Genomic DNA, 18339 nt, shown 5'->3' with positions numbered 1-18339 from the left:
ACAGACTACATTTCCAAGATTTAAACGAAAAAAGAACCCCCAGGAATGTGCACTCTGTTTCAGCGTGACTTATTCTTAACTTTGATTCTTAATTTCACTTTGATTTTAATTCCATAAAAAATGGAACCGTAATTTAAAAACATGAACACATTTTGACAGATGCACAACATCCGTCAAAAGAATTCAGCTAGGGTGGGAGGACTTCCGAAGATGTCAACCAGTGGAGCACTGATGGGATCCAGATTTGATTTATCTTCAGCAAGGTCGCTGTGAGATCACAGAATATATAGTAATTTTAAATGCAACAGCTCGCTGCATTTACCACTGATGCACGTGTGTATTATTATGTGTTTAAACTTCTGGGATTGGTAATTGAAGAATGGAACAAAACACTAATTCAAAGTAACACATCGTATCTCCTCATTTAATACGTTAAGAAAGCCCATTGATCAAACGTGTCAATTTTCTTGTCCTTGCGTCAACGCTCAACATCAATTTACCTATTTTTATAAAATCACAATCTGTTTCAGAAATTAAATACCTTGATTAAGAGTGTTCGTATACAAATCAACGTGCATTTTAGGAAAGGAGAGGACGGGACTGGGACTTCTATGTCTCATGCTTTATTATGCTAATCTAGACCGAGCAAAATCAAGCAAGATCATATTTGCTGACGGAGGTACAAATTGATAGAAACAGGGATAAGAAAACGTGATTTATGAATTACCGTGATTACTAGGTTTCAAAACAGGTGCTGTAGAAGTAGAGCCGAAATTCTGGGGTTCAACTGCAGATTAAAAAAAAAAAAACCAAAACTAAATAAATCATAGATTTCTTTTTAAAAACCAAAGATTAAACAAACAGAAAATCTGTCACTTTTCCACCGATCACTTTTTTTTTTTAAAATCCAAAGGGACCACGATTCCACTGACGTATCCTATCCCAAATAAAGCCACAGATCCTCTGGAAGTAAAGCACAGAATAGAACAGGGGGAAAAGTTGGGGCAACGGATCCTGACTTATAAAGCAAGGCTGTTATTCTTTGCAAAATGTGGCTTGTAAAAACAACATTCAGGTGTACATCTTTGCTACATTTGCCTTTGCAATATAAAATGGATTTAAAAAACACACACACACACGCACACACACACGCTCCAAAGCAGTTTTTTGGCCTGCATTTTTCCACCAACAGGTGGGTTATCTTAAAGTAGGCTTGTGGCATGATTCTATAAAAAGTAAGAGAGAGAGAGAGAAAGGGGGAAAGAGAGAGAGAGAGAGAGAAATATTTACCTTTAAACCTGGGTGCTTGCTTTCTTCGATTGCGAAAAGCTGCCCCCGACTGCAGAGCCTCCAGCAAGCTATCCATCACCCCTGTCTCATCCTTCTCTGTGAAAAAATAATAATAATAATAATGGGGAGAATTCCTTGTTTTCTGGGTTACCATAGCAATGTCAAAGGATTTAGAGGGATACAGGGAATACTCTAGAAATAAACACCTGACCGTTCCAAGTTCAGACAAACCTTTAATTCACTCATCAATCAGATTCTCAAGCCGTCAGCTTGGAGACCATTCCACCCTGCAGTGGCTAAAGCAGACACGACTGAAGTTTGATTAAGTTCACAACAACGCAGGATGAAATGAGATGCGGCGAGAATTTCAAGTGCAGCGCAACTTTTGTCCTCGCGCTGCGGCGTCCTTCTAAAGCTGGTAATCATCACGCAGAAATTCTCTCGGAGAAATTTATCCGCGAGGCGACAATCTGAAGTGCTGGCATTTATTCTTTGCAAAAGCTACATTAAGCTCTTCTGCTTTCTTTAATGGATAAAAGAGCGGATGGGTCTCTAGTGCTTCCATTCTAGACCTGTAAATTATTACGCTGAACTTTTATATTCTTTTTTTTCCCCCTTTCTTCTTCTACTAAAGGAACATTGGAATGAAAAAGAAAATTCTCCCCTAGTCTGTTAGACATGAAACAATCATTTCTCTTATAATGCTAGATCTTATGAAGCCATTTACAGCCTCAAGAGCAGCTGAAAAACTATGTGCGTGTAACACCTCTTGACAATAATTTCCGTCTGTAACTGGAGCATTTTATTTTTTAATCTGCACGTATACGCGGCTTGTTCAATAATTGAGAAATGTCTTTGGTTTCTTAAACACAATATTAATGCTTTCGTGTTGGAAGCAGCGAAGCGTTTCCGTGGCAAAAGGATGTCGCCCATGACATCGTTGTTGCCCAGCGTTCCAACCTCAGGAGCCACTGTGCTCTTCTCAAACACAAGGTATTTTTTTTAATGACTAGTTACCTTAGTTTTCCTCGGAAGGAGTTGAGAGGAGAATAAGATTAATACCACCAGGTTAAATGCTTCAACCATTTATTTATTGAACTATAAAAGTTAAAACTAGAGTTCTGAGGCTTGGTTACCTCTGCAACTTACTTGGAGAAAGAGACCTGAAACAAGATGATGATGATGATGATGATGATTATTATTATTAATTATGATTATTTATTGATCATCACAGTCAGCCAGATGTTCAGACTGGATTTGGCATTTTTGTCTACCTATCGAGTCCTTACCAAGGACCTGGGATAGGCATGTTTGATGGTATTATAGATCTCATCGCAGGATGGAAGCAGTTCCTGGTAAGGCCGCCTTTTGCAATTGACTAATGGCGAATTTGTCAATGCCGATGATGGTGTTCAAGTGGTGCTCCAGTTGTTTGGGGATTGCACCCAAGGCGCCTATTACTATTGGTACTACCCTTGCTTGCGTCATTGTTTTTGTTGTTGTTGTTGTTATTATTAAAATGTATTGGCTGCCCATCTTACCCCAGGGTAACCCTGTGGTAACGCTAAGAGTTGACTTGAGTTTTGCTTTTCTTAAGCAAGAGGATGGCTAGAAGTCAACAAGTTTTGCTTGAAATCTGGAGCAGTAGAGAGGTGTCAGGAAATACAAGCATGCATAGTTAAATCTAAAACTGTACAACTGAGCACACGTCTGCCAACTGTCAAGACCTTCTGGTGGCTGATTTGCAGCACTGAGACACAGTAAAAGAATTGCAAACTTTTAAAACTCCTGACTTCAAAAAGTAAAAAAAAGGAAGTTTCTAATTGCTTCCTGAGCCTAATTCAAGGTTCTTCTTGGGGTGGTGTGTGTGTGTGTGTGTGTGTGTGTGTGTGTGAAGAAAGCCAGACATGGTTGAGGCTCAAATTGTCTGCAGGACTCTCTACTCCATCACCACACCTCAAATTCTCCAGCTTTCAAGAGGGCCTCTTTTGCAGATCCCAACCCTTAGGCTGGCTAACAATAGGAGCAGATTTCCGCCTTTTTTCCCATCAATCGATTCCTCTTCACTGTGGAACTGATTGTCTGTTCAGGAGGGGTCTTAAACCTTAAACCTTCTTCGTCACATTCTTCCTCAATGTGATGGTTTTATTTCTATTCGCTATTTCTTTTCCTTGTCGTTGTGTTCAAGTTTTAATGTAAGCTGCCCAGAGCCAATGGAAGAGTGGGTTGATGAATAGACATTCTGAATGCAATAAATAAACTTGATTTATTGATTTAAATAATTAGTAGCAGTCATAACATATAGGGTTAACTCTTATTCGAGCCAGACCTAAATTGTGTAGCTTTGTCATTCATCACCAGTACTCTGTATTTCATCTGGAAAACAACCTGGCAGCTGGCATTTCATTTCCTTGCCAATTACACACACATACACACACACTTGAAGTTCATAATTACTTTACTTCGAAGCAGGAGCCTGCCCTGTTGACAATCCTCAGGCTGCATTAAAAATTGAGCGCTATATGGAAAATTATTTTCTGGAAGTCAAAAAAAAGAAAGCCAAGCTTTTATAGTTATGCATAATCACCAGGAAACTCTCTCTGGGCAGTGGAACATTTTGTAGGAACATCAAGCACTACGGAAGCTGGATAATCTAAGGCCCTAGGATACAATTCCTCCAGGCAATACAGCTGCTTTATAACCCAAAAGCAGAAATATGTGACTATGCATTTGTAGATAGGAGAATGAGAAATAACGTTCAGAACGTTAACCACAGTGGTGGACTTCAAAAACACACGTGTAAAAAAAAAGTGCAGTTTTTTTTTTGCCACCCTAACATTATTGCAGGAGACAAGGGGCACTTGTACCATTAAGACAATCACAGTGTGCTACTGTTTGGCAACCTACATTTTTCTCCCTAACGGTGCATTTTTAAGAGATCTTGTTAGGAGAGTCATCAAGCAGCCCACATCAGCAATTACAAATCTTATTAAAGGTAAAGGTTCCCCCGCACATGCGTGCTAGTAGTTTCCGACTCTAGGGGACCAGTGCTCATCTCCGTTTCAAAGAGCCAGCGCTTGTCCGAGGACGTCTCCGTGGTCATGTGGCCGGCATGACTAGACGCCAAAGGCGCACGGAACGCTGTTACCTTCCCACCGTAGCGGTCCCTATTTTTCTACTTGCATTTTTACGTGCTTTCGAACCGCTAGGTTGGCAGAAGCTGGGACGAGTAACAGGCGCTCACTCTGCTACGCGGCACTCGGGATTCGACCCGCCAAACTGCTGACCTTCTGATCGACAAGCTCAGTGTCCTAACCCACTGAGCCACCGCGTGTATATATATATACAAATCTTATTAGATTTGTCTAAATCCAACAGGTGTCCTGGAGGCCCCTTAAACCAGCTCTGGGTATTCATCCATCGAGTTGGGATTCTGCTAGATAGCCTCGTGTTGTCCCATCTTTGGACAGGTATCTTTTTTCCTGTTTCAAATTCTTGCGCTGTGTGCTTTAAAGGGCTGTTTTGCAGAGTCCATGAATCAAGCCTAACATGCAGATTAACTAACTTTTAAGTTACCCATGCCCTGCAGCCTGTCTGCTCCTCATTTGGGTGTTTTTTTTTCCCCCCCCACTTCACTTTCTCCTTGAGTGAGCAAGCCAGCACAAAGGAAGACATTAATCAGAGGAGAGAGGAATCAGCAACCTTCAAAAGAAACAAATTGTGCAATCTAGTTTCCTGTTATGGGCATGATAAAGATGCTACAGACTCTTTTCTTGCCAGAAGCGAGAAAGAGTTAACTGGGGGTGCACGCACCCTCACCTATTAAATCGGCCAGTAGTTGCAATTTGAGGACCGAGCAAAATATGAATAGACTATAGAGGGGATCAATCAGACTTAAACGCAGCAGGGAATTTGAAGTAAACCATTTCTTCTGCCTTTAGCAACCCGAAAGTTGCTCTAAATGCCATCTGGAGTAATCAGGTTGCTGACCACATTACCTGCTTTAATATCCAGCAGGAGCTTTTTCTTCTGTTGCTGTTCTAGTTTTTCTTTTTCTGCTTTCTCCTGAGCTATTCTAGCACGTCTCTGCTTTTCTTCCATTTCTTTCCTTCTCATATTATCCTTTGCTGCTTGCTAGGGGGAGAAAAAAAAACACGTTATCAAATATTAAGATTTTTTTTTCCAGATTTCGTGACAGAATAATGACATATCTTTAGTTGGTTCACACAAACACAGTCGCCTTAAGGAGTGTCACCCTTGAGGACCACAGGACCAGATCTTCTCAACTGCTTCCTGGAATAGGACTCCTTCCGACTGACCCACAACCTATAACTGTTTGGGAAAATGCTAAAAGCCGGCTATGTTCTGTTGTGGAAAATTAGTACACATTTATTCGAACTTCAATTCCTCACTTGGCTGTAAAGTGCACAAAGATGCTCTTAGATCAGGGGTCCCCAACTCTTGGTCTGTGAATCAGTACCGGGCTGCAACATGACAGCAGCCGGTCTGCACTAACAAGCAAAGTCCCAGGCAACACACAAAACCACGCACCCTCCGGTCTGTGGAAAAACCTCTCTCCACGGAACTGGTCCCTGGTGTCCAAAAGGTTGCGGACCTCTGTCTTACATGATTTGTTCTCCTGGCCTATTTTTTGTACTCACTTAGAATGACGATGAGATGAGCAAAACCTCAAATTTAGCTTTGGTTCTCTCTCATGTTTGCTGCTTAACAATTGAGCAATACGCTGAAGTAACTGGTCAGGCACATTGTCTTCTAGCAGCTAATCCCAATTCCCGTAAGTTCCAGAAGACAACAGTGAGAAACCAGTATTATGTTGCTATCAGGAAAGCTACAAAAGCTACGTCTGCATAACCTTCAAGAGTTGAGTACGGCTTGGGGTGGAGAAGTCTAATCAAATAGCATGTTAAAAACAAGACAAAACACAGAGACGAGGACAAAAGGGAATCTTAATACAACGGAATTAGATTTACTAGATGAATAGGATTACTCACTAAGTACCCACATGATTCACTGGACTCACTGGAGAAGAGCGTAATGCTGGGAAAGGTGGAGGGCAAGAGAAGAAGGGGACGACAGAGAACGAGGTGGCTGGGTGGAGTCACTGAAGCAGTAGGCGTGAGCCTAAAAGGACTCCAGAAGATGGTAGAGGACAGGAAGGCCTGGAGGAACATTGTCCATGGGGCTGCGATGGGTTGGACATGACTTTGCAACTAACAACAACAACAACAACCCAAATGATTAGGATTAAATACTATTTGGGGGCAAAGATGGGAAATAAAACCAAACAAAGATAACAATGGGACAGAAGGACTTTGACATCGGCTATCGTTTTGTTATGAGTGTTTTACCGTAAACATCGTTTTGAAGTTGCTCAAGTCGGCAAGGAATTCTTCTACTGAAATTTTCTTTAAATCAATGGCATAATATTCCATGACATCCTGGCACAGGTTTTCCATGCTTTTGTGTATTGTAGAAAGTTGCTTGAACTGTTCTTTTGCTTGGACGAGAAAGCTGTGTTAGGCTTGTTAAAGTTATATTCAGAGTAGAGCGGGATTAAAATAAACCAAGACAGAGTTTTTCAAAAGCCTTGCTAAGACTATTCCAAAAGTACTAAAATGGGCAGCGCAGGAGAAACAGCGTGCTGTAACAGATAACCTCTTCTCTCTCTCTCTCTCTCTCTCTCTCTCTCTCTCTCTCTCTCTCTCTCTCTCTCTCTCTCTCTCTCTCTCTCTCTCTCTCTCTCTCTCTCTCTCTCTCTCTCTCTCTCTCCACAATAGAATTCTCTCATGATAAGACTGGTGTTTAATATATTTTACAAAGGATTTCTCATGGGAAACAAAGGCAATCAGTAATTAAGCATCCCAGCAACTTATTAAGGGCTATCCCTGCATAAAATGATGGGGGGAAATTGTTTGATACTAAAGTTATCAAAATAACTTTCTGCTATGTATTCAAGATGAGCAGTGATTAATATTTATGTTATTTATATGTAAGGGTGTAGGTTTATACATATGTTGCATCTAGCGTGTTTAACTGTGTGCATGTAAGTGTACACTTTGAGAGCAAGCAACTAACTTTTATTTTTTAATGTATGCCAATGTGCCCACAGTAAAAAAAAATGACAATAAAGGTTATCTATCTATCTATCTATCTATTTATCTATCTATCTATCTATCTATCTATCTATCTATCTATCTATCTATCTATCTATCTATCTATCTATCTATCTATCTATCTATCTATCTATCTATCTATCCATCCATCCATCCATCCATCCATCCATCCATCCATCCATCCATCTATCTTTCTATCTATCTATCTATCTATCTATCTATCTATCTATCTATCTATCTATCTATCTATCTATCTATCTATCTCTAAAATTCTTTACTACAATGCTTCTGGTTATATTTCTACTTATAATCCATACAAACATATTATCTAGTGCAGCGGGCAGGTTTTGTTTATGTACATCATTTTTTATTACAAGCTTTAACCAGTAAAGATTTTTTTTTAAGGAGCGTCAAAATAGATAATCGCAAATGAACATTGACTGTACAACAATCCATCACGCATCTTAAATCTTACTAGGGATCCCCTGCCTGGATGCTAGATCTGATAAAGGTTGCAACATTGCGAGTCTGATAAAAAGCCTTATCAGCAAACAGGAAATCATACAGAATGGCTTTGTGTAGGGAGTGCTTGCTAGAAAGGAAAGAATAGGATTTTGATGCAGTATGAATCATTTATTCCACATAAACTAGCCCAGATACATGGGTAAAGCATATGTATTTTCATGCCAACAGCTGCCAGTGTTTGCCAAAGCCAGTCAATATTTCATCAAGGCTTAAAATTCTGGGAATGGTTTTTATAAACAATTAGGGGGGGGGGAATCTAAGGATGTAAATCAATTCATTATAAAGTCCCCACTCACATATCTATTTACTCATTGCAAGCGCTTAAGACTTTTTTTCCTGTGCAACATTTCCACAGAGTTTACGCTGCCAAATCATGGTATAGAACAGACATGTCAAACACAAGGCCCGGGGGCCGGATCTGGCCCGCGAAGTGGTTTCATGTGGCCCGCGAAGCCATCCTGGAAACAGTGAGGGAACAGCCCCCACTGCCTTGGCCCTGAGACCCTCCTTCTGCCAGAGACCCTCAGATCTGTCCCCACTCCTGCCCAGGCCCCCATAGGCACCCTTGATGCAAACGATGTAGAGCTGGCCATGCCCACCCAGTAGGCCATACGCACTCTAGCCACGCCCACCCAGTAGGCCACGCCCACCCTGGCCATACTCACCCGGCCCCCTGAGGGCAACCACAATGCTGATGCGGCCCTCAATGAAATTGAGTTTGACACCCCTGGTATAGAATTTACTAAGTTTATTACTGCATAGAACACTTTTTTTTTGTTCTACTGCAGCACTGTAGGCTTTCTTGTCTCTACAAAACGGCATTAAAAATAAAACAAATTAAAAATAAATAAATAAATAAAAATTTAAAATAAAATTAAAATGGTTTAAGGTTGTTTTGGCTTTATTTTTACATTTCAGCCCCAGACTCCCAACAATTTACAAATTCTAGATTAAATATCATGCTAAGAAACCAAGGAAAGGTCTAGCTGTTAATGATGCAACGTTTCTCAAATTTCACTAAATATGAATCTTCATTTCTGAGATCACTTATTACAGAAAGTCTTGCTAGCAATTTTTTTACACTGTATTGCACCAATCTCTCCCCTTTACATGCAGCCAGCATCAGCTTCAAATGGAGGAAGTGGGTGTCAAAACATTTGCAGTTAACTTTGGAGATAAGCCTGAAGATTAATCCTTGCTAGTAAGTAATCAGGGTCTAGTTAGTTAAACATAGCTTCTCTCCTCTCCCCATTTTTCTGTAGAAGAGAGATTTCATTTCTTCCACTCTTTTTTCCCCTTTCCTCTTGTTATTAGGCAGAAGGGAGGAGAATTCGTGTGAACATATTCATGTGTTTATAAATATGGTTTATGTTTCTAGGAAAGAGTGGTTAAGAATGTGCAATAAATCCTAGGAAAAAGGAAGTGAAATATAACAGACAATGTACCATTCTGGTCATAAAATCAATATTCAATTAAAAATGGATTTGCTATATTTAAAAGGCCCTTCAAAATACGAAACAAGACATGCAAACCAAAGAAAAGATAATGAGGAGCATTAAAGTACTACCTTTTTTTTTTGGCTGTAAATTATTTTGTAAATGATACGTGCACTTGCGCTAACACCATTGCCATGGGTCGCAAAAATGGGCCGCCGCCATGCTGCAAGGCGCAAAAACGGCAGCTTCCGCACCACCGGGCACAAAAAAAATGTGCTGCGCCATGCAAGAACGGAGCAGTTAGCGAGGGTCACGCGGGTGTGAGCTCCGCCCCGTATGTGGCGCACGCGTACTTGCAACCCCTTGAGTACACACGCGCATCCATGTAAAATGCTTCCCCCTCGCTTTTCCTCCGGTCTGCCAACCGATAAAGGTAGGTGACCTATGCTATATAGGATCATCTAACATTTGCATCAAATACCCCATTTTTCCTCTACACATTTTTTTTTAATTAGCAAGCACGTAGTCATTACCCGGAACAAATATAATTCCACTGTTCCCCAATTAGTCTCTGTCTACAGGGAATGTTAACAGGAGGCTATTACATTTTAACAGTGTTTAAAGATCAAACCATCTGTTTTAAGCGTCGCGTGTAGATTTAGCTTAAAGTGCCTATGTATTTTTGTGAAATTTCCAACAATGTTTTGTTTTATAAGCTTACAGTGTACGCAGGGCTCTGTTGTCTGTGTTACACTAGCATCTCGCGTTAAGAAATATTTCATAATATTTCATCTTGGAACAAAGTACTATCAACAGCTTGCAATATTACCAGTTTTCCAATGTGGGAATTGCCCATCGTACAAAACTATTTAAAAGGAAACAAAGAATATTTATCATTCTATCCCATTGAGTTAGAGACTAATTTGCACTTTAAACTCATAACCTCTGCAAATTAGAAATGGAAGAATCATTAAGCCTTGTTGACTGCTGGAAAAAGAAAAAAAAAGATGTTCAGTGTAGCGCTTTTAGGCAAAATTGCTTTAAAACTGTGACCAGGGAAACACATGCTGATGCCATAAATTTCTAAACACAATCAATATAATTGGAAAATTGTGCATGGTTTCGAAGGGAGGGAGGGCGGACGGAAAGAAAGGGTAATTTCTTTTTATACAATTGCATTAAACAATTGCAATAAACAAAGCCTATAGAGGCCAGAAGGAGCGTCTACACTACATCCCTTTTGTAAACGCAATCTCAGTTTTACTGGTCACAGGTCAATAGTAACGTGATGGTCATATTAAAGGTTTTGAAGATCTTTAGATCGTTAGCATCATTATTTTGCTACTTACTAAACATGACTGAAAAACTGGCACTTAGTAGCCAGACAAGGGATATTGGGTAGCCTTCCACAGATTCACTAACCCACATGTGGACCAACAAAAACGTGACACTTTATCTGCTTTACCTGCGTCAATTCAGATTTTTTTTTCCTTCCACACAGAGGGCACAAAGGACTTCCTTTACAAGTAAGAACCAAAAAACAAACAAAAAACAAAACAACCGATATTAACCTAGCAGAAGAACTATTGGAATAAGGTAAAGGTAAAGGTTCCCCCGCACATACATGCTAGACGTTTCCAACTCTAGGGGCTGATGCTCATCTCCATTTCAAAGCCGAAGAACCAGCGTTTGTCCAAGGACGTCTCCGTGGTCATGTGGCCGGCATGACTAGACGCCAAAGGCGCACGGAACGCTGTTACCTTCCCACCGTAGTGGTCTCTATTTTTCTACTTGCATTTTTACGTGCTTTCGAAGCTAGGTTGGCAGAAGCTGGGACGAGTAACAGCCGCTCACTCTGTTACGCGGCACTCGGGATTCGACCCGCCAAACTGCCGACCTTCTGATCGACAAGCTCAGCGTCCTAAGCCACTGAGCCACCGCGTCCCCTATTGAAATAAAGTAGGGTAGTCTATATCAAGCAATAAATTATTTTAAATACTCTTCAAAAGCTTAGGGAAATTAATCGTTATTCGTATAAATTACTAACCGAGCTGAGCTTCAGGAGAATTCAGAATGGGCGAACTGAACAAGTATCCCTCAGTGGAAAGTTCTAGCTCCATTCTAATACAACACTCACCAGAGGGCAGAAAAATTGTGGTAGGTTTTAGCTTATTTTGTAATTCAAAGAATCAAAATGAGAACTATATGTGGAATAACAGTTAGGCAGATAAATTTAAAATATATTTTGCAAAGAGAGTGCAGATGTTATTTAGCAACAACAAAAGGATATGGACATTTTGGTCACAAATTTGTCGCGGACGTCTTCAGGTTGAGGAAAAGTCTCCAGATCTCTCTCAAGTTGTTTGATGTGTCCTTCCGTCTGCTTTAGGCTCTTTTCCAAGCTCTCCACTGAAACTAAACACACAAACACACATCTTTAATGATTAATGATTTTTGAAGGATAGGATACACAGCCTACTCCAGTTTCATAGCATACAAAAAAAAACTTACTTTAGCCAAAATCAGATAATGCACGCATTTCCTATTTCAAGAAATGAAAACCTTTTTCATGGCCAATATAGGATTCTAAGCATGCCTCGTGGAAATCAAAGTTGGCTTTAAAATATTAAAAGATAATAAGAATTATATGGGATTTATTCTAAAGGGAAGAATTATTTTCTAAAGAGATGTTGTGTCTATAATGTTCTCTATAACCTGCAAAAATATTATTATTTCTGGGATTAAAATATAACCTATGACGTGCATTTGGCTAGAGCTCCTGACTTCATGTAGCTAATAATCTGATCCTTCAGTCACTGAACTATGTCAGAACTTACAGTTGACCTGTTAGTTCCAGTAAATTTTCTCCCAAATTGTTATAAAACTGTTGTGTCTGATCAATGTTCCCAAATGTCTAATTCTTTGAGCACTAACAGATCAGAACATCACTTTTCCTTATGAGAATATCGCTTATATCCTAAGGCAGGGGTCTTCAAACTTGGCCCTTTTATGACTTGTGGACTTCAACTCCCAGAATTCCTCAGCCAGGCACGCTGGCTGAGGAATTCTGGGACTTGAAGACCACAAGTCATAACAGGGCCAAGTTTGAAGACCCCAGTCCTAAGGTATCCTGTAGCACCGATATCTCTTTCAAAGGGATCTACCCATGAGACCAAATGTCCATGAGATGCCTGCAATTGTAAATAGCGTAGGAATGGTCAATTTAAAAACCCCAACAGAATGAATATGGCAAACTTCTAACATAGCTATGGATGCCAGAACATTCTCTTCCAACATGTAACACACTATTATGTATTTTGCCATCTCCATTTTTTGAAGGAATTAATCTCCAGTGTTATTCACACCAGGTCACATGCAAACAACAGAGGCCCACACAGTACTTCAGACCTGGCACTAATGACCTTGGGACATCTAGGCTTGTTTGACTGCTTTGATTGTCACACGTTATTCCTTCTACTTACAGGCATGATCATTCACCTACTTTCTTTCTGAATGAAAAGCTAAGATAGAAAATCTTCAAGAGGAGACAACAGCATACAAACAATGTGTTTGTAAAGACTTTCTTGGATACAACACAGGAAGAGGAGTAGAACAACTTTTTTTTTAAAGACATGAAGACATGATGCTAGGTGAAATCAGATTTAATTTCCTAAAACTTTGTAATTATTAGCCTTTTATTTGAAAGGCATGCATGGAAGCCATGAAAAATATTTTAATTCCCCAGTTTGCTGCTTTTTGTATGGTAACACTTTTGTGCTCTGGACGGTGTGATCTGAAACATAATCACTTTCCCCCTCCATATTCTCTGCTAATTTAAGATAAGGGAAAGTCATCTTGAAAGAAATAGAAATAACTGTGAATGGAAATTCATAACTGCAGGCAGAGGTTAATGCATGCTGCAAAGTTAAAATTCTCCGTTTGGAAATTATTCATTTCGATCAGAGTTTAACAAAACAAAACATACATATCAGTTTTAATACAGACCTCTGCTTGCTTTGTCTAAGTGCTGCAAGTCTTCAAGAAAGCTCAAAACATTAGGGTATTTTTCTTCACAGATTTCAACCAGAAAGTGAAGCAGTGTTATCGTCTGATCAGCAGATTTGGTATCCTTTAACTAGGCAACAAGCAATACATTGGTAAAAGAATTAATATAGTTCTGTTTCATCTTATTACACATTCATTTTTTACTCTCTAACTTGGCATTAGATTTCATTAGACTCACAAGTTAAACAATAGAATAGAATAGAATAGAATAGAATAGAATAGAATAGAATAGAATAGAATAGAATAGAATAGAATAGAATAGAATAAAATAGAATAGAACAGAACAGAATAGAATTTTGTTGTTAGTTGCAAAGTCGTGTCCAACCCACCGCGACCCCATGGACAACGTTCCTCCAGGCCTTCCTGTCCTCTACCATCTTCTGGAGTCCATTTAGGCTCACACCTACTACTTCAGTGGCTCCACCCAGCCACCTCATTCTCTGTCATCCCCTTCTTCTCTTGACCTCAACCTTTCTCAGCATTAGGCTCTTCTCCAGTGAGTCCTTCCTTCTCATTAGGTGGCCAAAGGATTTGAGTTTCAGCTTCAGGATCGGCCCTTCTAAAGAGCAGTCAGGGTTGATCTCCTCTAGGACTGACCAATTTGATCGCCTTGCAGTCCAAGGGACTCGCAGGAGTCTTCTCCAGCACCATAGTTCAAAGGCCTCAATTCTTTGGTGCTCAGAATAGAATAGAATAATGGAATAGAACAGAACAGAACAGAACAGAACAGAAGAATAGAATAGAATAGAATAGAATAGAATAGAATAGAATAGAATAGAATAGAATAGAATAGAATAGAATAGAATAGAATAGAATAGAATAGAATAGAATAGAATAGAATAGAATAAATAGGAATAGAATAGAATAGAATCCAATCTGGAAGGGACCTTGGAGGTCTTCTAGTCCAGCCCCCTGCTCAAGCAGGAGACCCTATACCATTTCAGACAAGTGACTGTCTCTGACTTGGGATGTAGAAGTGTCGTAGAACGGAGACTGCCTAATAACCTATGGGTGTCTTTGAGTTCTACCAGGAAATAAAAGAGGCTGTGCATTGAGAGATAAATTGTGATATCTAACTTTAAAACTCAACTGTGGGGATGATATTAAGATACCCATCCACACTTAACTTGACCCAAAAAGACACACATTCAGCTAATGGCATCCATTGAGGGATTCAAGATGGCGCATGCCTTTTGACCTGTTCTTTAAGCGCAACATGCACACATATATATATGCATTGTGGATGCTATTGTATCCAGCATGAACACCAATCCATAATCTATGAAGATAAAGTTTAGGCGAGTATATTTCAAATTTCCCTCAAAATGCTTAGAGCTTAAGAAACCTGAAGCCTTCAGGCAGTGGCTATTTGCTCAATTGTAACCTTAAGAATGATTTGAGTTCTGAGGTTTGTTACTGACCTACAGCTGACAATATCTGTGCACAGACACATTCTGTATGTGCCCATCAGGCTACTGTCATTTGCAGTACACGTTGTGCAAGCACAGAAAGAGTACATCAGATAAATTAAATGCATGGAGGGAGAAAGTGAAATATATTTAAATTGAGGCATCAGATCAATGCCTACCTTACATCAATTCATTGTTTTCTATCATCTGAAGCCATTCTGGCTTCCAATACACCAGCTCACCCATTATTATTATTTTCTTCTTTTAGCTTCCCTTTTGAGGATTTTACCAACTCACTATTCTCCCTTTTCCTCTTTTTCCATTTGCTCTTCCTTAATAGGTTGTCTTGTGATTTGATCCTAATTCAACCTCCCTACATAATCAAAGCCACCTCTATTTTTCTACATTCACTTTTGCATTTAATCCACATTCCCTTAGCAGCTATTCGTTCTTGACCCTACCTGTTCTTATCATACACACTTCTGCAATAGCTCATCTACTCGGCATACAACTAATGTTGTTTTTTTCTGACGTATCAAATTCTACAAAGCGCTGCATTTTTATATATATACCATTGTTTTCAGGGTTGTTGGGTTTTTTTTTGTGACAGTCCTGCCTTACAAGTAATCATATGGACCAGCATTTCCACTTTTTAAAACTTCATTTCCCCAACCTTAAATGCTCTCAGATTTCCCCACTCCGTGCATTTGCTCTAGATAGGAACAGCTTTTTTTTCTAATTGAGAAAATGAAGTTTTTATAAAACCGCATTCATTCTCTCCTTCACTGGATGAGAAACATAAAAATTAATTGATTTCATGTGCAAATTGTGTTGCAGTTGGTAGACAGGACAGATATTTACAACTATTTTATGGGGGGGGAAGAATCTTGGCAAATTTACACATTTATAATTATTCCATTGGGACGCAGTGGCTCAGTGGGTTAGGACGCTGAGCTTGTCGATCAGAAGGTCGGCAGTTTGGCAGGTCGAATCCTGAGTGCCGCATAACAGAGTGAGCGCCTGTTACTCGTCCCAGCTTCTGCCCACCTAGCAGTTCTAAAGCACGTAAAAATGCAAGTAGAAAAATAGGGACCACTACGGTGGGAAGGTAACAACATTCCGTGAGCCTTTGGCGTCTAGTCATGCTGGCCACATGACCACGGAGATGTCCTCGGACAAGCGCTGGCTCTTCGGCTTTGAAACGGAGATGAGCACTGGCCCCTAGAGTTGGAAACGACTAGCACGCATGTGCGGGAGAACCTTTACCTTTTAATTATTCCATTGGCAAGGGGGGGGAAAGATAATCAGCAGCAGAAATACGTTGAGGGCTTGACTAAAGCACCAGATTCCACTCATACAGGCTGTTGAAATACTCACTTTACATAAGGAGCAGAGGTTAAATCCAAAAGTCTGGGCATTTCGGGATCCAGCATTCATGTAGTTTCCCATTAACAGGACTAGTTCGAGAAGCTGACTGAAGCTTCTGCTCTTCTTTATCTCTTCACAGGCTGCGCTGACAGCCATGATTTCAGGCTTGGTGTTATTCACTTGCTCCTCAAACTGAAGTTTAAAAAGAATAGCACCCAACCGTGGTCTCAGTCGCGTTACGCTGCTCATCTGGTTGAAAAGAGAAGAATACCTGTGTCACACTTAACAATTTGGTACAATCGTGATACGTACCATGATTCCCGACAGATCCAAAGACCGGATCAATCAAGAACGGTCATGTGAATGTTATGACGATCTCTCTTTAACTACAGAATACAGAATAACAGGGTCAGAGGCCATCGAGGTCAAAACTGAACAGCCCTCTCAACAGAAGGCGAGGGATACGACATCATCTATCTCCAGTCCACAACACTGTCCTTTCTGCAGTTCCAAGAAGGCTCCACACCCATTTGCAACACTCGGGTGACCCCGAGGACAGATAAACCTCCAGGTAGCCTTAATGACTCTCTAAAAGCAATGCAAATGACCAGCTGTCTGCAAGAAATATAAATCCTTCCATTCCCCCACCATCCAGTCTGAGCTGAAGAAGCTTCTTGGAGAAACGAAACATCTTCAAAGTAAAACGAGAGAGTGCAGTTGCCTTCTGAAAAAGCATCTTTGGGGTAACTATGACCTGGATGATGGAGAATCTCCATGATAGAATAACTGCTGTGATTCAGGATCAGCCTGTGCTTACAGCAGCTGAGTCCGATGAATCTGAGGAGGAGGAGGAGGGGTTTGGAAAGCCTTTGGTGTCAGAGGGAGGCTCTGATGCACTGCAGGACTCTCAGCCTGGCCCCTCCAGTCATGTTCCTCATGAGGCTCAGCTGTGTGAGTACGAGGTGTCGGTCTCAAAAGAGTCACAGCTGAATCTGTTCAGAGACGCTAGAAGCAGAAGGCAATCCAGCAGAGCAGAGCAGAGAAAATCAATGAGGCAACTCAGTGAGAGGAGAAGGCAGTGAGAAGCCACGCCTTGGGACTGATAATAAAAGGGCTGCTTGCTGAAGGCAACCGTTTGGAGACATTCTAAGGGAATCCTGGTCTGTTCTTGATACTTGTTTAACTCGTTTGTTGACTCTTGTTTGATATTTTGATTCATTTATTGAAGGAAATATTCTGTTGCTTTTTTGTTTGAATTGTAAATAAATTTGGGTTGGGTTTTTCCGGCCTATTGACTGTAAAAAGGAAAAAGGGTTTGTCCCTGACACACAAACAGGGCCGGTTGTAGGCTGGAACAGAACAATAACAGAGTTGGAAGGGACCTTGTAGGTCATCTAGTCCATCCCTGTGGGCCCTGCTGACTTTGGTGTTATTTCCTCGAGGCGGGCAAGGTGCTTTTGGAAGGATGGACTGATCCTCAAAATTTAGAGGCGTTGAAAACCCCTCTAAGTCATCTCCCAAACAAGTTCGTTGAGCGCAGTATTTTAACCGTTTCAATTTTGCTTTCAAATATTTCCCAGGGGGAAAGAATTTCTTGGCTGGCGCCCTGTCCAGAATACCCCAGTACAAAAGTCGCCGTAAGGAGATTGTGGAACTCCATCATTCCACTACCACAGTCAATCTCTCAGATAACCCCTGGAGGCCAGCTGCAGGCGAAACCGTCTGAACCGGATAGCCCGTTGACAAAAAAAAACCAAAAAAACTTAAGGAGGGATTAAAAACCGATTCCTGGCTTTGGGAAAATAAAACCATGGGCTTGCCTGGAAGGGATCAAAACTGTACTTGCCAGGAACGCTTAGAGTTCAAGCACCTCAGCGCAGCCACAATATCAAACAGGCTGGCTACTTTGGGTTTCTAAAGACTTTACATCTGGTCAGAAGGCAATTTTGGTGGCCAGGTATGAAAAAAAGGATGTTAAAAGTTATGTGAAGAGCTGTGCAACTTTTGCAGCTATGAAAAAAAAACAACGCCCTAGATTATATATACCATCTTCACAGAGCACCAAAATGGATTATTTCGGATAGGGGAGTCCAATTTACTGCAAAACTTTGG

At 40.5% G+C, this 18339-nt stretch overlaps 1 protein-coding gene across 1 annotated transcript in view; it reads right to left on the bottom strand.

Moving 5' to 3' along the window:
• Window positions 1–569: 569 nt before the first annotated feature.
• The window catches only part of DIAPH3 (diaphanous related formin 3), a gene marked incomplete at its 5' end in the record, with an annotated part of 111965 nt that continues 94195 nt past the window's right edge, over window positions 570–18339 (bottom strand). The window contains 7 exons of the mRNA XM_081326410.1: window positions 570–787; window positions 1291–1386; window positions 5289–5424; window positions 6660–6822; window positions 11674–11800; window positions 13391–13520; window positions 16237–16476. Coding sequence (XP_081182536.1) covers window positions 717–787; window positions 1291–1386; window positions 5289–5424; window positions 6660–6822; window positions 11674–11800; window positions 13391–13520; window positions 16237–16476 — 963 coding nt within the window. The 3' untranslated portion in view covers window positions 570–716. The remainder of the gene's footprint in view (window positions 788–1290; window positions 1387–5288; window positions 5425–6659; window positions 6823–11673; window positions 11801–13390; window positions 13521–16236; window positions 16477–18339) is intronic.

This window comes from Vipera berus, assembly GCF_964194415.1.
Source record: "Vipera berus genome assembly, chromosome: 4".
Lineage (NCBI taxonomy): Eukaryota > Metazoa > Chordata > Lepidosauria > Squamata > Viperidae > Vipera > Vipera berus.
This window is presented reverse-complemented; position numbering and strand designations above follow the sequence as displayed.